Source organism: Phragmites australis, chromosome 1 (genome assembly GCF_958298935.1).
Source record: "Phragmites australis chromosome 1, lpPhrAust1.1, whole genome shotgun sequence".
Lineage (NCBI taxonomy): Eukaryota > Viridiplantae > Streptophyta > Magnoliopsida > Poales > Poaceae > Phragmites > Phragmites australis.
Genome location: NC_084921.1, coordinates 52639094 through 52663787, shown reverse-complemented (window position 1 = coordinate 52663787; position 24694 = coordinate 52639094). Strand labels below are relative to the sequence as shown.

Below are 24694 nucleotides of genomic sequence, written 5' to 3'. Positions count from 1 at the left end.
TTAGCGCACTAGTTTCTCTAACTATAGACGTTATCTTGCTAACAGTAATCTCTATACACTATTCACGATGCCGCTTGTGATGCTACAACTCTCGCTGACTTCACCTATGTCCATGCACACATTCAGATATTGCTACTGCCGACAAGCTGAAGTACCGATGATCCCAGTGTACAGCGCCAAGATCAGAATGAGCTAGCAAGTGTTTCTCCGAGTTGTGAGTAGGTAGGGCTAAGCCTTCAGCCTAACACTGGATATTCAGCTTGTGAAACCTGGAGGCCATGGTACATCATCGGTCATCAGTAGGGGATCATATCTTGTTTCCTTTTAGCACGTACTCCACATGGTAATACAGCCTCCATAAAATTGCATCATCCTAGACGTAACCATGATATGGGCTTGAAACTTCCTCGCCCACCTCGGCCCGTGTCCTCCCTCGGCTTCCTGCCGATGGCAAAGGCACCGGCGGTGGATGGAGACGCAGCACCGGTAGGTGATGCGCGAACGGCCTGGATGGAGATGGCGTGCTGCCTTTTCTTCGATTTTTATTTTTTATTTTTAATATTTACAAAAATATATGTTTATTTTAAAATATTGTACATCTAAACTACTATCGTTCTTTCAACGAGCGATAACTTTAAAAAATAAAGATGCCACTCTTCCAACAGATAATAACTTAAAAATAAAAAAAATTGTGTTTCATTGTTCTCAAAATTCAAAATACTATCGAAATAGTCATGATTTTTTTTAAAAAAAGTATGTTACAAACTATGTACAATGAATTTTGTCTTTTTATTTATCATTGTACAAATCATATTTTTTTTATTCTTTTAGAGCTCGACCATAGTATCCAAAAATAAAAAAATAAATTATTGTCTCCTGTTAGAAGTGCAACAGTCACCTATCATCCATCCAACAAGTGATAGGTTTTAAAAAATGAACATATTTTCCTTTCCAACTGGCGATATGTTAAAAATAAAAATATTGCATCTCATTACTCTTAAAATTCAAAACAATACAATAATTATTTGAAACATGCAATGTAATTAGATAAAAAATAGTGGTGTAGAGGATACTATAATCTATCTCTTAAAAATATATAAAAAAAAGAGGATACTATAATTATTGTATAATTTTAAAAACGCAATGGAAAATTCTGAAGAAAAAAATAGTTGTGTAGAGGATACTATAATCTATCTCTCAACAAAAATTTAGATAAAAATACGTTTTGTACAATGAGAAACAAAAAACACAATGATTTTTATCTTTTTTGTTTCTACTGTAAATATAATTATTTGAGTTGAATTTTTTTAAGAGTTATATTATAGTATCCTCTAGATTATAGTTTTTTTTTAAAAAAATGACTATTTCGATAGTGTTTTGAATTTTGATAGCATTGGAATGCTGAATTTTAATTTTTTTTAAACATATTGTCCGTTGGAAGAGCGACAAGTGGTCTATTTTTTGTTTTTTTTTTCAAATGGACACCTATTTTACCAAAATTAATATATAAAAATAAAAATTATATAATTTTTAAGGTACATATAGACACACACTACCTACACACCACACGCACATATGCGTTGTACGTGTCCATACACATACGCGGAAACACGTAGTACCAGTGAACACACATATGTGTATCCTACCTAGCTTAACCCGGGCTCAACCCAGACATGGATGAGCACCTACGTCAAGCGAAGTTCAAACACAGGTGGGTTTGTCGCTTACGTGGCGACTTACCAAATGAACTATGACTCGTCCTCAATTAATAAAAAAACTATGTAGAACACCATCCTTCGTTGGGTTGCCGAAGTCTAGTGTTCTTAATGGATTTGACCGTGTGACATTTTTTGACAAACCCCTCGATCTCCTCTCTTTTTTGGAAAACCCCACATGTCTTGCATGCCAAACACTCCCCCACCCCCCTCCCCCTCCCCCTACGAGCACACCACTATTCGTTTTGGATTCCCCTCCACCGACGATGACTCTGGCCGAGACCCTAACCCTATGGTGTAAAAGAGGAGGCCCCCCACGGTGGGGGAAGACGGCGGCATTGTGGGGGAGGTAGAAGGCGGGGGTTGCTGTTGCCGCGGCGAGCCAGGAGTGGATGTTGATGCTAGCTCCAGGGCTGATGTGGATGGAGGAGGCTGGGAAGCACGTGGTGATGGCACGAGCAAGGTTGCCAGCGCGTTACCTAAGGGTGCTCAACCTGTTGTTGTCGCACCCATCCACCATCCTGGGCTGAGAGTGGAAGAAAATTGACAATTTAACACTTAGAAGTCTGAGCTTGGTTAAATTGCCGCTCTAAATTTTTGTTTGGACAAATTGCCACCGTAAAAATGAGCTCTCTTGTTTCTTAGCCACTGTGAATAATTTTATATATAGCCACTGTGAATAATTTTATATATAGTCCCACCTGTCAGTTTCTACTTCTCCTCTCCGGCTGGCGTGACGTCAAAAAGCCGTCGAATTTAAGGGCTAGGTTCCCGCAGGCATACGCCGACGGCGGTCCCTGCTCCTCGCTGGACAACTCGGTCGTCGTGCCGCTGCTACGGGAACGGCGGCATGGTGACCGAGTGCTAGCGTGCTATGGTACGGGAATGGCAGCACGTAGTGGGAGTGGTTGCCAGCCGGGAGGGCCGACATTGCTGCCCGAAAATATATCCATTACTTGGTCAGTTCGGCTCTGCGGCTATGCCAGCAACATAAAAAGGAAAATATTTTTTTATGTATTCCTAATTGTAAACGGGTAATGATAGTGAAAGAGAACTCTTGTACGATTTGTTGCCACAGAGCTGTCATGGCAACTCAGTCATTGGTGTTGCACTTAGGTTCGCAACTATTTACCACACTAGGTCCGGTTCCTACACTTTGCTATTGTAAATCGTTTGTGTAGCTGTTGTATCTGTATCTTGCTACCTGTAACTTTGTTGTAAATGGAGTATGTCAGAAAATGCCACAAGTGTCTTGTCTGACTGAAAAACTTGTCATCTCTGTGTTATGGCTATTTTCAGAGAGGGAGAGTTCCTCAATATTCTATGTATAAAAAATTGTTGACTTGTGATATAGCTCTATTAAAAAAATATCATTAATAACTCATGAATAAAGTTTTACTTTAAAGATTCTAGATCGAAAACTCTAACATCTTGGCTTCTCAGAGTCTCTGTTTGGTTTGTTGAGTAAATTTGCTATAACTAAGTTATTGGTTGTTGCGTTACTTTACTATAACTAAGTTAGTCAAATAAGTGTTGGCGAACAAATTAGCCATTATGATTGAGGCAAAATTAGGCTAATAAATAGTTGTATGCGTCTATGACATGTTATGACGAGCCACGATCGTGAACTAAATATTTACCTAAGAAATTGTGACGTGTGTTGCGAATTGATCAATTAACTGCCATTAGCAGTTACTATTGCCCCTTGGGATGGGGTGTCTCCCCGACGGTAACTGACACACATTCACAATGTATAAATGTACAAACAATTGAAGCAATGAAATGTCGATCGGTTCATTCTACTCTCAACTGAGTTCATTCTCTATTACATTCTGTTCCCAATAACGTGGACGTAGCAACCTCAGGCACGAACTGAAAAGAATCTTGCAACGATGTCGTTTGGTTCAGACTTTCGGAGCTGCTTGTGTTTGGTCCAGCCTCAGCAGTCAGTACTCACTGAACAGAAAATCTAGGCCCACCAGGGAATGGAGGCCCATCCGAAATCACTCCTCTCGGCCCAAAAGAGGTCCCGGCCGTCCATTGGAGATACCTCGTGTCCAGAAGACGCCGGAGCCGTCGCAAAAATCCCCCGATCCGCCGCGGAGAGCCGGAGTGAGAGGTGCAGCCAGAGAGATCGGAGAAGGGGAAGAAGATGGTGCGGGTGGCGACCTACTTCGCGATGACCTTCGGGGCGTTCCTCTTCTGGCAGTCCATGGACAGGGTCCACGTCTGGATCGCCCTCCACCAGGACGAGAAGGTAAACTAATTACTGGCCCAATCTTTTCCCCTTCTCCCTCTGAGTTTGAAGTCACTCCTTACCGCAATCCCTGTGCCGCTTGTGGATTCCATGACCTGTTTAACTCGTTAGATCTGGGTCGTCTCTTTCTGTGATTAGCTGTTACTCAAACAACATGAATCTTGGAATGATTTAGAGGTTGCTGGATCCGACCTGGCCTGATGAACTGTGGATTCAGGAAGGAGGCAAGGCTTATCTGAGTATGATGTTAAGATTTGAGCCATATGCTTTCTTCAGTTGGTGCTTTTTTTTCTTGTAAAATTGTCCAGCAAACAAGGAATAAAAGGGTCTTAGACGTTGCATCTTGTGACAGAAAACATAAGGACATTTTAAACACTAAAGCATCAATGGTGAATTTAAAACTCTCCAAACTGCAGTTACAAGGCCATTTGGAATGAGCTAGGGTACATTGCCAAGGGCAACTTGTAACCTATTTGCAAACACATCATGTGTAATAATATTTAGGTATTTTTACACCGTGACACTTCGAACTGTGAATAAACTTCAGTCTCCACTGTACCCAAACGGTCATTTTGGGGCAACTGGGCAATGGACACTGTTGAGACTTTTGAGTTCTGAGGGATGGACAATTGTTGTGGTCGTGTTTCCCTGGGGTTCAGAGTTGTTCCTTTTCTGATCCCCGTTTTTCTAAGTCGATACTTGATGATCAGGTTTTTTATGTGTTCTTTCCACGAAGAATACCATCACCACCCATAAACGCACTTCCACCACCAAAACCACTACAAAAACTAGACCACGGGGAGAAGACATACCACTGGCTTTATCTTAACAGATGGGAGTAGCGAACCCTTTAAGGAGGTACTCACACGACATGTGAGCACATGAGTTCGAGCCTGGGTGGATGGCCTCTCAACTAGAGGCTCTACCAACCGAGCTATCGCTTCGTTCTCAAACCGCTACCATTCCTGCATGCAATTACATGTACTAATGTCCGCAGTTTGTTATGTTTACGAATTTTTCTGGAAGCAGCTGATAGTGGTTTTATGCTTTCAGAAAGAGAGGATGGAAAGGGATCTGGAGATAAAGAGAATGCGGGCAGAGCTAATAGCCCAAGCTAAAGAGAGTGAATCATGATTATCATTTGGCCAATGGTTTCAGGCAGCTCCTTAATCATATTTCCTCTGATGTACTTTCCAAGAGATATATTGACTGATGTATGCTTGACACCTCCAATAAAGTAAGAGATGCTATAACTTTGTTGAATGCAAGTGGCTATGCTCATATTGAATTTGTTGTTGTTGTTGTCATAAAACAGCACAACTCAATTCTCAGATGTTGAATCTGATTATAATGTGTTGTTTTCTACTGATATTTCACAGTTGTTTGATGAAGTAAAATGCCTAGTGCTGTTTCAGTTAACTCGTGTTATATTGTCCGTATTCCGGCAGAGATGCTTCAAACATTTTGGTTGCTTTTCTTTTGTACCGTTCTATGTAAATGTTTGCAGTGCTATTGAGCCCATGTTTGTTTTGTGCATTACCTTGCGCAGCGATACTTTCTTTCTTTCTTTATTTTGCTCTTTTTTGGGTGATTCGAAGCAACGAAGCAACTTATTGGTGCCGGCATGTTTCTGTTCGCTCGCTCGTGGTTCTTGAGTTCATGGTGGCTCCAGCTTGTACAAATAAAGTAAATAAAAGCCTAACCATTTGATACTTTACGAAGTCCGAGCTGATCGAAACTTTTTCTAAGTGCAAGCTAGATCGTGAATTCATGATTTGAGTTAGAAAGTAAGGCAGGGCCTCCGTTTTGCGTTTACCAGCTTCTCAGGGGAAAGAAGAATGATGTGATCCGTTAACCCGGTCCATTTTGTTTGTAATCCTTGTAATCTGTAACTTGCGGTAATGGATGTGGTTGTAAATTTGCTGTTCTCCATAGAAGAATGGAAGGGGTTATTCTTCTATTGCGTGTTCTCGAAAAATAAATGGGATAGAAGAATGCGTTGCTCAAGGATTTCAGGAATCTAAGCTATGATTTATCACATAGTAGCCTATTTTACAATACATGCAGTCTTTACAACATATTTCGCCTCATTAATTCTGACCTCACAAAACAATTCTACGAACATAGAACGAGACAATACATAGCTCACATTGATACGCTCACTATATCTAACTACCCTAACCGCCCCAGGCTGATAGTGCATTTGCTCAACACTGGGGGGAGGAGTCCATCTGCTTCCTGTTGGCGAGAGAAGAAAAGACCATGGCAGCCTTCACCTTCTTCACCAGAAGCCCCCATTTATCGTCATCGTCGCCGGCCTTCGCCGCCACCCTTTCCTGCTCCTCCTGCTTGAACCGCCTGCAGCGCGCAACATCAGCAATGTCAGGTGCAAGCTCACGAAAATGTTGAAACGAAGCAGCTGCCGAGTGCTGATCCGCGGTAGCCTGTGTTTGGCGGGGCGCTTACATGCAGAGAGGGGTGTTGCACCGGTCGGGGTGGTCGCAGAGCGCCGCGTGGAGGCGGAGCAGCTGCCACGTGCGCTGGCACCGCGCGCAGCTCTTGCGGTGGCACTTGGAGAAGTGGAGGATGAGCAACTGCAGCCCCCGGCATGTCGCGTACCGCGGGCACGGCGACGCCGCGGGCGCCCGCCCCGCCGGCCCGACCTCCGTGCACCCCTCCGTGCAGATGTGCGCCAGGCAGTCCATCGCCTCGCTCAGCTCCATGTACACGCGCTGCTCCGCGCGCTTTCGCCGCCACTTGCGCCGCCGCTGCACGTCGAAACAGCGCATCCATCGGTCAGTGCTTAGCTCACGAGGTTGGAGTAAATTATGAAGGAAAATTTGACGTAGAAACACAAGTGCAGTATGGAATTGTCAAACAGACGTAAACATGGTTTCGATGGAAATTTATCCGTTCTAGGAACTGATTCACGTCTTAAACTGAATCTAGAAATTAATCAACGATTCTTCTTACGACTTTTCTGTCCTTCGGTTGAATACTGTTAGAAGTTACGACTGAGTAGCCCCCAAGATTCTGCTGACTTTTGTCAAACCAAAAAAGTTGGTTGGTCTCAAGAGTCAAGTCTTAAACATGACCAGCAACTGCTTGCAGGTTACGGTTATTCTACCCAAATATACACGTATAGAACAGAGGAAATGGCGAAGTTGGATCTGTTCGCCGAGGTCGGAACCGCCCAAAACATGATAACCTTACGCACCAACCACACAAAAGATACCGGTGTCATATCTTAATGCGCACGAACGCGACATGGTGGTCCGGACATGTCCACCATTTCCTGGAACAAAGTTTGACAGACCGGGTAACACGCTCAAAACCATGCTCCCCACTGCCGCACTGAGAGGCGCATCATGTTATCTTCGGCGCACTTTCATTTGGTGCAAGTGTCAACACGTCCCACAAAAGCGTCACATGACACGAGTGAGGTGTACGCGACAACAGCATTGTCCAGTCCAGCCGGAGAAGGGAAAAAAAACGTACCAGGTCGGCCTCGTGCAGGCGCTGCAGGATGTCGAGCTCCTGCCAGGGGTCGTTCTCCTGCAGGAACCGCCACGCCTCCGTCCTCTCCACGGCCGCGAACTCCTTGGCCAGCAGCCTCGTGCACCGAAGGTGCAGCCGCGGCGCGTCGCAGAGGCTGGCGAGCTGCAGCACGTCCACCACCGAGTCCGCGGTGAGCCGGGCGCCGATCGCGCCCTCGCACGACCGCTTCAGCCAGGGCACCTGGTACGCGTGCGCCAGCACCAGCACCTGCACCGCGTACTCCTCCATGTCCTCCTCTGCTTCGTCGCTGCACCTGCCGTTTCAGTAGGTTCCCGTTAAGCGCTCGCACATGGAGCATGGAAACCTTTCTAGTTTATTGCACATATTGCTTGATTTGTTTCATGTTAAATAATTTCTACGAGACTACTGCGTTCCAAATGGTCGCGTACAAATAATTCTACGAGATTACTGCGTTCCAAATGGCCGCATAGAAACAATTCCTACGAGATTACTGCGTTCTTACATGATTTGTTTCATGTAAGAAGAATCCTCTATACCCTCCACAAGAACATTCGCTCCAAGTAAGGCTGCGGTCGTTCCGGTCGTCCCTTTCTCGTCATCCACACGAAACGAGCAGAAAAGGGTTTCCAATTAACTTGCAGGCCGGGGAGCATCAGGATGATAGCGCCGCGGCCGATGGACCTCCGTGCCTGCGACAGGAACAGCTCGGCTGGTCGCCTTGGAGACAGTCGTGTGGTGCGATGATGACGCTCGCGCACGCACGCCGACCAGGTAGGCGCTACCGCACCAACCAAACGCCTCCCGTGAGCTTGTTTTTGTTCGCTTTACTTTTCCCTTTTGTTCTGCCGTCCTATTCGCCGCCGGGAAACCCACGGGATTTTAGGGTGATTTTTTAAAATCCAACTACAACACAAAAATACACTCACGCACTCACATCATCACACGCATACACTTACACCACGTCTATAAAAACTGAAAATGCGAAGCTAGTAGATTAACGAAATTATCATAAATATCTCATTATCGATAGGTAAGATTATAAAAAAAAATTCTGTCCTAGTGAGATATATAATGAGCAAATCTAAAATTTAATCTTCAGTAATATAAAATACAAACACCTCTACTGACCAAGCCACTCAATTTTTAGGGTGATTTTTGGTGTTCGCCGTGGGGTTTGGCAGATCGGCGCAGTTTTTGTGTGGCTCTGCTTGAGGGATCCGGTGGCCTACGTGGCTGCGCGATCCGAATCATGACAACTGATTAGGCAACCCCAGTCCCATCGGCAGATTGGCTGGCTTGATGATTGAACGTAGCAGGAAAAATATCTAGGGTTTCTGTCCTGATAAACTAGTACGGTTCATTGAACCTACAAGCTCTGATGTGTTCACTGAACCTATAAGCTCTGATCTGTTCATTGAACCTATAAGGGGCAAGGGACTCCATGAATGCGTTTGCTACTCCTCACAGAAATGAAGCATGTGTGTGTTCAAATTTAGCATTTGCCATGTCTAGAACACAAGAAACTAAGATTTCGACAAATTTTTAACATCAGTGTGAAACTTAGATAGCAATTACTGTTGGAATGGAAATATTCATCTGAAAAATAGAGAACAAAAGAACTAGGATTTTTCAATTAAAAACGTCCAAGAATAGGCATGATCTTCCAGCTTGTCGACGTGGGGTACGCATGTGCCTGTTTTCTCTCCTCGTGCGTTTAGAATATACTAAACCGTACTACTTGCGTTTGCCCAGCTTGCAAGGAACGGACGTGTGCAGAAAAAAGACTAGCAGCGGCAATTCCAGGGAGGAGACACGGTACCTGCCGGCGTAGAGGAGGCGGACAAAGGCCGCCGCGGCGTCGTCGGTGACGCCGCGGATCCGGATGACGGCCTTGCCGCTGGCCCTGTCCTTCTGCAGGCGGCGTTCAAGGATGCTCCCCAGCACCGGCGACGCCGAGGCCTGGTGGAAACGAGACGAAGAAGATCTCTCGTCAGAACTCGGAAGGGATGGCTGGAGCAGCAATTAGGAGCGTTCGCAAACAGAGCGATGCGCCAAGAAACGGCCGTCGTCGGAGGATGCTTACAAGAACAGAGGAATGCGCGGCGATCTTCCGGCGTCCGCCGGTGGTGACGACGTCGACGTCGGCGCCGGCGCCGCAGCCGTCCACCCGTGGTGCCTCGCACATCTCCGGCATGGATAAGCGAATCGCGACAGAACAGAGACGGAAGAAGCGGAGGGATAAAATATCTGGGAAAGAGCGCGAGATGGTTGGGGGATGTCGCTGCGCGCGTGATTGCGAATGCTTGTGAGGGAGGCAATTTGCCGCGGGCGTTTGAACGCTTATATAGATGTTGGCACGGAAAAGCCCTCCAAAACGGCGTTGGTTCCGACCGTTCTGCGTTCCCAACTTAGCCCCTGGGAAACATGTGATTCTCAGAGACGCCCTTCGCCAGTTGCCACTTGCTTACGCGTTGTTGATCATTTCCTGCTGTTAAAAAAGACTGTTGGATGCATGTACTTAGCGTGTATAGATGAACCAAGTCATTCGGCGCAGACCAGCCAATAAACATTTAGCAAATTTTCCTTCCTGTGAACGTGATGGATCATGATTAATGGAAGTAGTAACTTTTCGGTGCAGACCATCTGTTTGATAATTAGAGTTTATTTGGTAGAGTTTTAATTTAAAAAAATTAAAATTAAGTATTTCTAGTTTAGAAATTTATAGAGCTAGAACTATGAATACACTAATAGTATTTGGATGAGTCATCTTATTAATATTTTAGACTAAAAATAATAGTTTAAAAAACTTTATTATATCCTATAACCTTAAAATCTTATGTGTGGCTGGAAGCTGAAATTCTGCTAAACAGAATCTTATACTACCCATTATCCATTTGCAATACAAACGTCATGATCAGCTCAAGGCAGCAAAAAAAAAGGAACTTACAATAATAGCAAAAAGTTCTGGTGATGATACAGCTAGTGGCGGATGTAGCGAAGTTCACGGCAGCTATAGAGATGGCCTACACGAGCCGAAAGGGCGAGCCCATATATATCGAAAAGGAAACCTTGTTACGGTTTTGGAAACAATGGAGGGGCAATGCATAAAATTATCACCTGACGCGAGTAATGACGCAGCGCGCGGTCGAGGGGTCGTGCACAGCCGAAGGCCAAAACGGCCCTTGGAAGGAGGAAGCGCCACATGCGCCTCTTCATTGTCGACGTGGCGCAGCCGTGGCCCCCATGCGATCCTCCGGGTCCTCATCCAAAAGGCACAGGCAGGTGACAGCTCACCCTCAGCTCATTAGCCCCGGTCTCGTGGTCGCTATCTGGGGACGGCCACGAGTTTAACCCGTCCGACGTGGCGGCGATTAGTTTACCCGAACCACATGCATGCATTTGTCGGACGTGGCGCCTTGGGTGGAGGGTTTATCATTGTTATCTACGTTGATCATTGGTTCGTAACAATCTCTCCGGCCACCAATGCATGCACTCTGTTGCGTCACTTGCAAGTTGCAAATATCAGTGCACAAAGTTTATACAGTTTAACGAGATCGACTGCTGCTGATTGCATAGTTAAGAGGCACTTTTCGCCTTTTGATTCTTCGGACGTGTCAGGAGTCAAAAGACCGGAGCATGTCGTGGAAAACTATGTTCAGTTTAGTACTCCACCCCGTAACCAAATCTGTCGAAGCGATGTTCTCTAACACGAACACCTTCGCTTTTCTGCTTCCAAGGATGCGTCTTCCAGTGCAGGCTTTGCAGATGCCAATGTCGGATCAGATGAACTCCCCTCTGGTGCGGCTTCGAAGAGATTCGACTCGACCTATTGGCCAAGTCACTGACGCTCGCTCAATTATCTTGTTAGGGATCGCTTGTCCTTTGCTCGATCATCCGAGATAATCTTTTGGGATATTTGATCACTTCGTTTACCGAACCAACGCCGACAGATTCTCTCTGCCATTTGACCTTTCAAACACGCAGGTATTCCGGCCCCTGCCTGCAGCAGAGTCCGTCTCTTCCACAGTACTACTACAGAATGTACTAGGCTACTGCTCGGTCGTGGCAACGACGGGCTGCGACCACCTTAATCATCGCGCATCAAATTGATAAGCGTAACAAATCACAAATGGGTAGCCTTTGCCCACATGTGCGAGTTAAGTATGGCCGGACCTGGATATGAGTAGTACATATGACCGGGTCGGGCGTATGCGTGCCTCTCTCTCGTACCAGCTCAAGCCGCTCGGATATATGAATTGCCACAAGGAGAGAAACGCACCAATTCCAAACTCTTTTGGAGGAAAATATGGTACTAATATCGCAACATATATATACTTTATAGATACACGTGAGATACGCTAAAAATGTGAACACCTTTTCCAATCGAAAAATGTGACGACACCAGTGCGTTTGATGACAGACTGATGTATACTAACGAAAGCACACAGTATTTAAGACTTGGCATGGCCATCCCCGATCCAATTCCTCTAACCGGTGAAGTCATAAAAGAACAATATGTTACAAGATGTGCTATAATTATTTATAATTAACTATTGTAGTAATAATACTGTTTATATAAATATTATAGCACGGTTGTTGTGAAGTCAAAGTATCTCGTCCCTCACACACATCCCACATCCCGTCCCCACAGATTAAACTTGGTGTACACCGTCCATGATAAAACACTAGCTAGCTAAGATATTATTGATGATTGGTAAAGTAGATTATACGAATATTTGTATTAAGTAGGGGTACGTGTGGTGTCGACTATGCATATTGAAGGAAGAGATATGAGATTTTATAAAGTTTAGATCTCACTTAGTTAGGATAATAATCCTACATCATATTTTGTCTTGATTAGTCTTAGAAAAAAGCAATTATAATTTAGATGTGTCTATATCTAATTTTAAGTCTCTCGACAAGTTCTCTCATGTTCTAAGTCCTGAAGACGTTATCAAATGAATCTAATTGTGGCACAACTCTGTTGTGGATCTCAATAGATTTAGGTTAGACTTGCTCTGTATTGCTCTTTCGGCTTCTCATTTCTTCTTTGTTTGTTGGTTTTCTCCTAGAATTCGATTATCTTGTTTCATCTCAGACCCTTCTTGGATGTACCCCTCGGAATATCCAAGTGTAACATTTTCACATTGTATTATAGTCAGGGAACGCGTAGGCTACATTAGCCTAAAATAAAAAATTCTACCATATTTAACTAGAAAATTATGTTAGTAAGAGATCATAGATCGTTACCACTAGACGCGTAGTACAACGGAAGAAGTGTTAGAGTAGACCAATCCAACATTGTACGCGTTATGCTCTTTGACCAGCTCCATGACCAACTCCGCATAGGTGGTTGTGCTTCTCGACCAGTTCTTTGACCAGCCCCAAGCAAGCACGTCAAGTTCTCAACCAGTTCTGAGTGGTCGCATCGTGTTTCTCGACCAGTTCCGAGTGGTAGCCTCGTGTTCCTCAACCAGTTTCGAGCAGGTATGTCGACCAGCCGAACAAGTCCTTGACCAGTCGAGCAGCAGCGTTACGATCTTTACGCCGAGGAGATGAGCGTCGCAATAACATGATCGCCTCTATGGTATCCATATGTATTGGGCAGGATCACCATGCGTTGGTGTGTTAGCACCACACGCACAGCTAGGGTTTTGAGGAGATCATGTGGAGGGTTACGGCTAGGGTTTTAGAGTGGCTCACCTTTGCCTCATCCCACGCCTCACCTTATATTGAACTCGCTAATGGGCTCTCACGTTAGAAGCACTTTAGGGCTCTAACTCCTTATGGATCACAATCCAATCAAACTCATATACGAATATAATCTGTATGTTTTGTTTCAACCTATTAAGTGTGTGAACCGTTAGGTTTATGTACAAACGGCTATGACTCAAAAATCCTTTTCCGAATCAAAATCAATAGTAGTTCCTAACATAATATATTGACTTCTGAATATACACAAAAATCATATCAGTTGAACCTTAACATACACATGCACCGATCCCTTTTTCTCATGATATCATTCAAGCTTAAGGTGAGATATGTGCCACCCTTAGAATAGCTCGACCATTCACTCGATCAAATAGTAGATTCATCGTGATTAATTCTTTAATCATATATTTGCATGGCTATGCACTTTCTCAATCCAACTGCCTCGAGGGGCCTAGAGACATCTCTCCTGTTATCGAGGAGGGGCAAATTTCATCTTCATCGCTCATACCCCATGAATTGTTTCATGACAAATCCAAAAATTACCTTTATAACTACCCAGTTATAGGATAGCATTTGACAGCCACAAAGTATGTCACTACACATTCTGTGAATCAATGACGATCTCATATCTAAGAATCCTGCAGGTACACCATTTTAAATAACAACTGATGGCACATCACAAACAACAATCTCAGCAATATCTCAAGGTGAGTCTATCCAACATCATATTCTCTAACATAAATATTCATATTATTGATTCGGTATCTCTATACTTATAATCCGTGAAACATGATCATCAATCAATACATATGTTGGCCTTATAAATCATCACAATAATATGTGATCAGAGATCAATATAGATTAACATCATATTACAAATAAAGAGTTTCACAAATAAGTCACATACTTACTAATCAATGTATATTATTGGTAATATGCTCTAGAGACGATCATGTATGCAGATTGGATCCACGAATGTGATTTAATATGATTGATTCATGAAGAACCATCAAAATAGTATTCTAATTAATTATCAGAATAATCATTTGCTTAATCACAAACACGATGATTAACAGGAATACCATCCCAATGATCTCAGCACATGTTTTGTGCCTAAGATCACAACACATGCATTTCCAACATATAGTATCACAACAAAGCTTAAGAAAGAGCGAGTAATTAAATTATATTACAAGTTCTTAAGCATTCAACTATTTACAATAAAATATTGGAGAAACTACGTAGCAGAAAAGTAACATATATCAACGCCAAAAGCTAGGTAAAGCCATAAGTCCTTAGGCTCCACTCAAAAGTACGCTACATAAGTAATTTACACTATTCATTCCCGCCACCTACATCAGCGGAAGTGAAGTAGTCAAACACGAGCTTCTCATCACAGGTAAAACCTGAAAGAGCAGTGTGAGTACAAAGATACTCACAAGATTTAATCCATAATGTGTACATATAATAGCTCGACTCCAAATAGAATGCATTGAGGTATTAAGAAAGAATCGGCCACATGATTAAGTAAAAATTATAAGTGAATTGTAACTTGACATACACATATGAGTTTCTGTACTTAATCAAAAGTATCTTTCTACCATGTAGCCAACAACTTGAACATAAATATAATTAGAACCATCTCATATAATCAATAATCTTTCCAACCATTCCCAATACACCATTCTATATCATACATCCTCGAATTCAAAAATTCTACGATTGATGCAAATAGATAGAAGCATGCTCATGATCAAGAGCGTGACAATTCGAATTATTTTTACAACCTGCAGGGGTACTCCTTTAACTACAACATATCATTTATATGTGACCGATTCAGATAAAAAAATCACGCATGTAGACTCTGATACCACTATAAGGAATGCGTAGGGTACGCTAGCCTAAAATAAAAAAATCTACTACATTCACTTAGGAAATTATGCTAGTATGAGATCATAAATCGTTACCACTAGACGCGCAGTATAGTGGAAGAAGAGTTAGAATAGATCGATCCAACGTTGTGCGCATCATGCTCCTCGACCAACTCCTCGATCAGCTCCACGACCAGCTCTGCACAAGTTGTCATGCTCCTCGACCAGCTCCGAACATTTGCGTTGAGTTCTTGACTAGTTCTGAGTGGTCGCGTCATGTTCCTCGACCAGTTTCGAGTTGTCACGTCGTGTTCCTGAACCAGTTCCGAGCAGATATGTCGACCAGCTGAACAAGTCATCCAATAGCCGAGCAACCGCGCCATGATCTTTACGCCAAGGAGATCAGCACCGCAATAGCAGCAACGTCTCTACGATATCCACACGTACTGGGTAGGATCACCGTGCATTGGTGTGCTAGCACCGCACGCATGACTTGGGTTTTAGGAGATCATGTGGAGAGTTGCGGCTAGTGTTTTGGAGTGGCTCACCCTAAAAACTATAAGTAAAAGATGAAAATTGCAAATAGAAAACGATAATTGTTAGAACCAAAAAATCATCGAGGAAACGCTGAAATATTTTGTTGTACACGTAAATCGCTATTTACTCAACTGGAAAAGATACTTATCAAAACACCAAAACGATGGAAATAATCATCAAAACATGCAAATAAGTTATTTCATGTGTCACACATATATGGTTCCTTGATAATTTTACCTAATTTCCTTTCCTTAATTACCTAGAGATTATTATCTTCCCTGATTACGTGATAGTTTTCTTATTTAGTGAGGAAATTTTGTAGGCTATTATCGCTTTTCTTGGTTGGCTGAAGATTGTCTCCTGGTTATATGATTAGTTTTCTTATTATAGAGGAAATCATGTATTTTGTTATCCTTTTACTTAAGAGCGGAAGATTATTTCTTAATTACGTGATTAATTTCTTTATTTAGAGAGAAAATCTCACGGACTGTTATTTCTGTACTCTACATATGGCGTTGCTACCAATAAATGCTCTCTGGTTTCTTAATAGTTTTTTTTTCATGTTTTATAACATGTGTTTTCCGACATTTCTATTTTATAATGCATGTTTTCCTATTTTATAACGTGTGTTTTTAGCTTTCTAGTTTTTTAATAGTTGTTTTCCTATTTATAATGTCTATTTTTATTTTATAACATGTGTTTTCTGGGTTTTCGGTTTTTTAATAGATGTTTTACTGTTTCTTAATAGAGTATTTCTTGTTTTTCTCACTTGCGGGCATGTTTGATCGCTGCGGTGGATTTGTATTAGCCGGTGCGACGCGTGAAATAATATTTAACATGCAACACTTAAATAACGTGTCTCATATTTATATTAAATATATAATTATTAATTACTCGTTCCTCTTCAAATATATATACCAGTACACGTGACGACCTCCATGTTGGCTAAAATCTGATACAATGATATCTACTGCAAGTTGCAAAAAGAAAAAAGGAGAGCAGCAACTGCCGTGGCTTGTTCTTCTGGAGTGCTAATACCAAAAAATAAAATGCTGCACTTGGTCAGCCGAGCGTATCTGTACCACTGCGTGTGCTCGTACACATGATTACATGACTGGGTGACCTCCTGACTTGGCTACACAACTTATCTCACGTTTGTTTTGTTTGAGTGCTATCTGTATCTTTTTCTTGCAGGACATTCTTATCTGCTTGCTGCTTCTTGCACTGACTAATTGGTACAGGCAACAGAAGGATTTTATCTAATTGGTTGCGACAAAGGATTTTATGCTGATCACAGGCTAGCCTGTACGTGTATTATTGTTGTCTCTATGGTTATTATCTCATGTGGGCCCTCCCTCTTTAGCAAGATTAATCAGGCAACCGAAGAATTTAGAGCATCCCCAAAAGACTCTTTATTTGGCTTGCTATAGTTAAATTTAGGAATTTATAGATCAAAATCGTTCTTCAACAGATTCTGTATCTGCTTCTCTATCTTTAATGACTCCTTATCTATCCTCTTTCAACCCTATATTTGGAGAGTAACTCTCGTTCCCTATCTGTTTGCTTGTGAAGAGGAAAGGAAGAGATAATAGGTATGATCCATCTGTCGGTGGTATAGTTAAAGATATATAGGAAATGTGATATTAGTGTCTGTTGGAGATAAATGAGATTTAAGGATATATTTTTTTTTAAGATGACTTCCTATATAAAAATATAGAGAATGAGTTTTAGAGAGTTTTTTTTTAAGATGCTCTTAGTAGTTCCCAGCAATCATAATCTCTGAACCATAATATTTTTCCCATGCGTGACGCGTGCTTACCTGAACCGGGAACAGAGGATGTTGTCATTTGCTCGGTTCCATGCTCTTCTCCTTTATCTTTGTTTCACGTTGCCAATGATCAATTTTCTATGTACAGCCATGACATGTAAATTTTGCGTGCTTCTTTTAGACTGTGTTTGGTTATAGGATAAGGTTGGATGGATAGGATTTTTTTTTTTAAATAGAATAATCTAATTTTCTGTTTGATTGGTATGAATGAGATGAACTATTTTTTTAGTTGGTTAGATAGATTGGATGAATCGAATTGGCTATGATGATCTTCTAGTAAACTTATACTTTGATTGTGCATCATTTGAATGAATTTGAGTATGTTTGAATTCAAATTAAATTAAAAAAATATCACATAAAATAATAAAAATACATATAAATGGAGTATTACAAAAGAACTAACTTATTCACTAAATAATCTCGATTTGAAAATATTTTTATAAATCAGTATATCACATGAGAAAAATATTAGTAAATCTTTCCAAATTTTTGAGTATTTATTTGAGATATTAAAAATAAACTTTTTTCCCAACAAGAAAAATGTGCTTGAAGTTATAAAAGTATGTTTTTTTAGAGAATTTTAATTAAATATTGGCTCAAGCTTTTTAGATCAAACTAATTAAAACGGATTACTAGTGAGCTTTAATTTACTCATAAAAACGTTTAAAAATTTTAAACTATTCTTGTACTCTCAGAAAAAAAAAACCAAAAGTTAAATAAAAAACATAAACACATTTACACACAGCACAACAGCCAGGTAGATAGCTTTCTTCGTGGAGCAAACCGTACGCGGACAACACACGAACGTTGATGGCTCGGTCTGACTGATTTCGCCCGGATAGACTCATGCAGCATATTAGAGAATATTCTCCAATAATGATCACTCCATCCAACTAACTAGACATAAAAAAAACTGAAGCTATTTCCTATCTATCTTCATCCATCCATCCAAACATACCCTTAGTGATATGAAAAATTAGTTGGTTTCTACATTGTGGCTTGTAAGTTTTGTGCTGCCAAGGCCTAGGAACGATGGCTAACTATGCTTTGCCTCGTGGTAACTCTAAATCGCAGCTGTATGATGTTCTCATTGGGTTTTTTTTGCTGCAGGCTTGATTCAATTTCAGTCATCTCTGTTTTCTTCAGTGATATATAATCTAAAAAGGGTGATATAATTTTGTTTAGTACATATTGAGTTTTAATCTTTTCTTCTTTATTCTGTCTTTTTTTAATAACTACTCGTACCCGCTCGATGCAGAGGTCGATACATTATTTTAGTTTAGAATAAAGCTTCCTCGACCTAAAATAAAAAACAATTAAGGTTATACTTGTTTTTGCTATGAATTATCATAATCTGGATTATGTGGATGAGCCCATTTCTATCGGATTGTGAGATTTCATAGTATAATTTAGCATTGAATTATAAGAATTAATTTTTAGATTAGAACCATTTGTTTTTTCTTTTCCTTTTAGGTTAGAATCCGTAATAAAAAAACAAACAGGGGCCTTAATGTCGTGGCTATTAGGCTTAGACTTCTACTTGGGCCACACCCATTCGTACAGCTTCAGCTGATTGGCTTGGGCTTCCTCTAAAAAAAGGCTGCCTTGGGCTTTGTGTTGGGCGAACTACATGTTCTGGAAGGCGAGCTTTTATATTTATATATATATATATATATTTAAATATTGCATATCTAACATATTATCATCTGTCGAAATTACGAGTGACATCTTATAGGATCTATAATAATTAAAAATTAAATATTCTAACCAATATGACGTCACGTTAACATATCTCCTAAACGATCAATATACGACACTTTTGATAAGCTCGCTAGAACATGATATATTTTTCTACACAAATACGGTGCATAGAACAGTACCTTTTGTTAATCATTTTTCAGTAGAGCTTAGCATAGCTCTGTTGCCCTCAATGGATAACAATAAATGTGTTGTATGTTGGTTGGATGATATGTTGATATAAAAGTTAGTTTAAATATGTAATATTTTAAAATGATATGTGTTTTTGTAAATATTGAAAAATCAAAATATATAAATAAATTTAATCGTCGGAAGGCCCGTACCATGAAAGGTGTAGTGGCGATGTGAAGTGGTTCCCGTGAAATGAGAAGTCAGCGGACGATCTGGACTGTAGATTCCAAAGTCACACAAATCGATGGCCTGCAACAGATCACGATGCATATCTCCATGACCGACACGATTCTGAGGCCACAGACGGGTGCATCTCGACGCCTAAATCCGTGGCGAGGCCACAGACGGGTGCATCTCGACGCCTAAATCCGTGGCGACCTCGCCGCGATCTCCACCGCCGGAGTTCGAGATCTCGCCGCAGTCCCGCATCTTCTCTGCGATGAGGCCTCCTGCTGTTTCCGAATGCCTTAGTCTATCTTTGCTGGCCTTTGCCTTATCTTCTTTGTTGTTTTATGGGTTCTATGGGGCGGTGGACGCATGCAGCTGTCCAAGAAGGTGATAGATCTCGATGAGCTGAGCATGCTAGCGGCTCAAGGTGTACCGGACGGAGCCGGCGTCCGGTCGACGGTGTCGAAGGTACTTGATATGCTCGCCTGTTGATTCCCCCCCCCCCCCCCCAAGCTTCTGTTGTCTGAGGATGGAGGTTAGGCTCCTGGAGGCAATGGCAGTGAAAACTACTGCAAAGCGACTGCTTTTCTTAAGGAAATTTAGGTTTTTGCTTTATGATGCTAATGGCCGGTTAAATTCGTCTACTTGTGTTCACCATTGATGATGTAGCATTCTGATTCGGTCAGTAGGGAAAAGGTTGCAGTCAAAGCTTTCGGTCATTGCTCTTTTCAGTCACTGACAGTACATGTTATGGTTGCGCAGCTGCTACTGGGCCATCTGCCCAATGACCGTTCTCTGTGGGCGCAGGAGATGGCAAAGAAGAGATCAGAGTATGCACCTTTCAGAGACGAGTTCCCTAGCAACCCAGTAAGTCACCGCACATTAATATCATACTTTTGGTACATTGATTGTAGTTTGTAGTTGCACATATGGTACCCGTGTAGGACCAGGAATGCCTGATTAAATCATATCTATAAGACAGAGATCTTGAATCCTGAATTTGACAATTTACTAAGTAGGTGGAAATAGTGCGGCAAGTGGAATCAGAAGGCGACCACAATGAAAATGCAGAGCATGCTGACAATGGGTTGCTCCACAGGTCAGAGGTAACCCAAGAGGAGCACCCTTTAAGCCTTGGGAAGACCAGTGCTTGGAATCAGTTTTTTGACGTACACCTAGTGCCTTCTGATGCCGTATTTTTTCTTGTTTATTTTGATAGAAATTCTGGTAGCCTACCCCAATTTGTCTGGGACTAAAAGACTTTGTTGTTGTTGCTTAGAAATTCTGGTCAAATGACGCTGTTACCTACACTTTCTTAGATCTTGTATTAGTACTATGCATATGCTAGTGGTGGGTGTGTTTATGATTTATGGGAATGGACATCAGCATAGAGTTAAAGCATATATGACAGATACACTCATCTCATTGTATTTATAGCTGCTACAAAATCCAGGCTCGTCCCTTTCAGTCAATCGCTGTGAGAATATGATGTGAAAACTGGCCAGTGAACTCTTTGAACCAATTATTCTACGACTAGTTTGTTTACCATTTAGTTTCAGAAACATCAGCGTTTTCTGTTTGAGTGTATCTGTCAATGTGCATGCACGCTGTGTGGCCCTGCACATATGCTGTTAAGTTCGTTGCAGGTGTGAGTTGATTGCTGTCTGAAGTTTTTATTTGATACAGTACTCAGAGATTATGGAGCAGATTGACCGTGATGTAAAGCGCACCCACCCTGACATGCATTTCTTCTGTGGTGACTCATCTTTTGCAAAGTCCAATCAGGTAGATCCCAACTCTCTCTGAGTTTAAACAGTGTTGTCAGATGCCTGTCTGATCTTTTGTGGTTCTCGCCAGGAATCTCTAAAAAATGTACTGTTAATCTTTACCAAGCTGAATGCTGGAATAAGATATGTACAAGGCATGAATGGAATTTCGGCATCACTGTTCTTTGTATTTTGGAGCGATCCAGGTGATAAGAATGCTGCATGGAGTAAGAGATTGTTTTGCCAAATTCTTAACGCCCTTCATTGTATAGATGATAATTGAAACTTTTCCTGTTTGGTATAATCATGAGTCTCTGTATCATGATGTTGCTCTTTGGAAGCACTCTGTAGTATGTAAAGGCAAACCTCTGTAGTTATTTCCAAATGGTTCTGAAGCTCTCCATCATACTTCGCTAGAAGCTGTGATAATTTGGATAGAGTACCTCGAATGCCAACAGCACTGTTGTCTAGTTTATGGCAGTTCTCTCTGAACCCACTAAGCAACTCAACCAAGCAAAAGAACGAATCCGCTTCTGCAAATCTCTTGGTAGATGTATGGACCTGAATGGACCTTTAAGGTCCTTGCAGTAATTCTATTTTTTAAGATAGTATAGATATCTATATCGTGGGCCTTTTTGTAGATTTCTGGTTTAATTGGATTTATATTGTTTTTACTACAACTGGATTTTACGGTGGTATGTTTTTAACATTGTAGCAGCACGTCCAACTGTACTTAAGGAGGCTGTTGCCTTATTAACAAAAGCATGCTTTCTGCAGGTTAATCCTCAGTTCTATGCATTCAGGTGGATAACTACTGCTGACCCAGGAGTTCAATTTCGCCGATACTATTCATATATGGGACACGCTATTGAGTGATCCTGATGGTCCTCAGGTAACACACGCTACTCTGGTTTATTCTGCAAAGCTTTGATTCTAGTTCTTTACCTGAACTTCATCTGCCGAGCACAGGAAACCTTGCTCAGAATATGCTGTGCAATGCTGATCCTTGTCCGGAAGCGTCTCCTGGCTGGCGATTTCACGTCCAACCTCAAGCTCCTGCAGAACTACCCCCCAACGAACATCGGCCACCTCTACGTCGCAAACAAGTTGCACTGAGCTGAGCTCTTGCGGCTGAAGCGCTGCTGTGTTTGTTCACTCAAAACTGTAACGCTGCAGCACATCATTGCAGCAGAACAGCTGCTGTTGCGATGTTTTATGTATCATTGCTGGTCCATTAATCTGACTCCCTGTCCTTCGTAACTTGTAAGATCATCTGCCGATGATATCTTAACCAAGTTGGCATGAAGTAGTAGTATCCAGCTTCCCTGTTGCCCAAGCAACAATGTTGTGCTCACACATACCAGTTTACATGTGCAGCCAGCAACAATCACGCAGAAACTTTAGGTAGTGTTTGGTTGGAGGAAAGGCGGGATAGGATGATCCTATCTATATATATTAAATATGTAATGACTCAAAATGCTTGTTTGATGAGAGATGAAAAAAGCTTATTTTAGGATGTCAGACCTATCCTCATCCTCACGTCTTGAGTCTTGAGTAGGACGATACATATGAAGTGAGTGCAGTGTATCTAGGGATGGCAAGGGGGAAATTGTCCACAGGGGGTGCACCTGTCTAAAAGAAAATGCCCCCATCGCCATCTCATTTTTTCCCATTGCCACCCGTGCATGGCGAAAGGGTATTTGATGGGGTCCCCATCCTTGCTTACATGGTTAACATGAGCACATAATAATTGTAGCAAATGATATAAAGTAGTTAAATATTTGACATAAAAAAATAAGTAAAGTAAATGCAATGAGGAATATTTGACAATAAATATTTGACCATAATGGAGGAATTGCTCGTCGGGACCTCATTGACATCACTATGTGTATCGAACTAGCAATCATATCGCCTAGATTCAGGATTTGCTACAGACAAAGTCCAATTTTCACTATGTACCATTGAAAATAAAAGACTTGTTTACTCCATGCCGTTGCCGTGAAGTTATCATTCGCAACACAATGATCAGTATGTCAGATATTCCGAAAATGACGGTATTGCCCTCGGTCCAAAACACAATTCCCTAACCCATTCCCACTCAATGATAAAATGTAAACATCTAGGTTCATAACTCGAATTTTGTGATTAATGACAATAGAATAATCGTGATTAACTTTTTTATATGATTGACCATCGAGAGTTAGGTCACGGTGATTGTTATTGGGAATTCTTAGCCCCAATATTGGTTTCTATACCATTGTTTTCGTTTGTCCTTACAATAAAGGGGTTTGATCTAGTTCAAGTTAGAGAGGTGTTTATGATGTTAGATAGTTGAATGTAGCCCTAGCTTAATTGAAGCCCGAGAAAATAAAGAGTCGAGAGGAGCGCTAGGCCGCTAGTAGGCCTCCAAATCTAGGCCCTATCAGTGATAGTATATGCATAGATGTCAATCCAGAACTCCCTTCGCCACGGAGTAGAGCAATTGAGGATGGAAGAAGAGCATTGTTAGGGACCCGAAGCGGATCAGGCTCCTTAGCTCTCGTAATCCAAATTTATTGAACATGACTCGTGTCTCAGCTTTTCCTAGTCTACGCCACCACTACGTACGTACACTGTGCTGTGCCCCCCGGCAGGTTAATTCTACGCGGCCACACGCACACGGGAACGCATGCAAATGCAATGCAAGTAAAACTGCTAGCTCTTCCCCCTACGCTGCTCAACAAGAGTGGTAGTCATTGCTGCCGTATTTTATCCATCTGTTGTTGACACCTAAATTTTTATCGATACTGAAGTAGAGTTAGCTAGCTACTGGCAATTTGCACTACAGGTTGTATATAAGAAAAGGTTCGTTTTCAGCGTAGTTCAGAAAAGATTAATTCTCTCATTTTCAAGTGATCGAGTACTTGGCAATGCCGCCTAGGTGCTGCTAGGGCGTACCCCTGTAGTACGTAGTTACGGCTCCGGTTTTTACGAAGTGCGGCGTTGGCGCAGGGGACACGCATGGACCCCCTCAGTGGCCGACGGACACTCAGGTCGGAGACACGGTTGGTGTATACGCGTACCATACATATATACCTGTCTCCCGGGGACCAAATACGAGGTTGGCATGCATTGCGACACGGTCGGCCCCCGACAAACGCCTCTGCCCAAGCCTCCATTGCCGCGTGCCTCACACACGACCGGCAGCCGCATGCATCCATCCCTGCATGCCATCTCACGCTCGACCTGCCGCCGCGCGTGTCCACCTAGCTACCCACTACAGTGCTGGCTACTGCTAGTCTAGTCTATGTTCCATCCGCGGCCGCCTGCCTGCCCATCCAGCCAGACTGCATCCAGCAATGCATGCAAGTTTTCCGCAAAGCGCTACTAGCAGTATAATGCAAATTCTATCA

General features: G+C 42.2%; 2 protein-coding genes and 1 pseudogene across 4 annotated transcripts; 2 read left to right on the top strand and 1 right to left on the bottom strand.

Annotated features, from left to right (window-relative positions):
- The first annotated feature begins 3747 nt into the window (after positions 1-3747).
- LOC133926968 (uncharacterized) lies at positions 3748-5341 on the top strand (annotated as a pseudogene).
- Positions 5342-5971: 630 nt separating this feature from the next.
- Positions 5972-9825, bottom strand: LOC133926961 (BTB/POZ and TAZ domain-containing protein 1-like). Its single transcript, XM_062373151.1, has 5 exons — positions 9575-9825; positions 9311-9450; positions 7471-7783; positions 6439-6740; positions 5972-6330 (listed from the first exon to the last, which is right to left on the bottom strand). The coding sequence occupies exons 1-5, from the start codon at positions 9683-9685 to the stop codon at positions 6180-6182; spliced, it is 1017 nt and encodes a 338-aa protein (XP_062229135.1). The 5' UTR covers positions 9686-9825; the 3' UTR covers positions 5972-6179.
- A 9875-nt stretch (positions 9826-19700) lies between these two features.
- LOC133926942 (TBC domain-containing protein C1952.17c-like) lies at positions 19701-22823 on the top strand. Of its 3 annotated transcripts, none has more exons than XM_062373132.1 (7): positions 19701-20004; positions 20299-20403; positions 20556-20642; positions 21223-21321; positions 21394-21508; positions 22080-22194; positions 22272-22823. In XM_062373132.1, exons 1-6 carry the CDS (start codon positions 19906-19908, stop codon positions 22082-22084), a joined length of 510 nt encoding a protein of 169 aa, XP_062229116.1. In that variant the 5' UTR covers positions 19701-19905; the 3' UTR covers positions 22085-22194; positions 22272-22823. The 3 variants fall into 3 exon arrangements, with proteins under 3 accessions (XP_062229116.1, XP_062229108.1, XP_062229124.1); XM_062373124.1 differs by having other exon boundaries at positions 21394-21529; XM_062373140.1 differs by lacking the exon at positions 20556-20642 and having other exon boundaries at positions 21394-21529.
- The last annotated feature ends 1871 nt before the right edge of the window (positions 22824-24694 follow it).

Excerpts from the sequence above, each read along its gene's own strand:
- LOC133926942 (XM_062373124.1), top strand. The coding sequence starts at position 19,906 with ATGCAGCTGTCCAAGAAGGTGATAGATCTCGATGAGCTGAGCATGCTA. Across the intron at positions 20,404-20,555 it reads ACGAGTTCCCTAGCAACCCA|GTGGAAATAGTGCGGCAAGT; the intron begins GTAAGTCACCGC and ends TTTACTAAGTAG. Across the intron at positions 20,643-21,222 it reads GGTTGCTCCACAGGTCAGAG|TACTCAGAGATTATGGAGCA; the intron begins GTAACCCAAGAG and ends TATTTGATACAG.
- LOC133926961 (XM_062373151.1), bottom strand. The coding sequence starts at position 9,685 with ATGCCGGAGATGTGCGAGGCACCACGGGTGGACGGCTGCGGCGCCGGC. Across the intron at positions 9,451-9,574 it reads CCGCGCATTCCTCTGTTCTT|GCCTCGGCGTCGCCGGTGCT; the intron begins GTAAGCATCCTC and ends CGTTTCCACCAG. Across the intron at positions 6,741-7,470 it reads GCCTGCACGAGGCCGACCTG|CGGCGGCGCAAGTGGCGGCG; the intron begins GTACGTTTTTTT and ends TTCGACGTGCAG.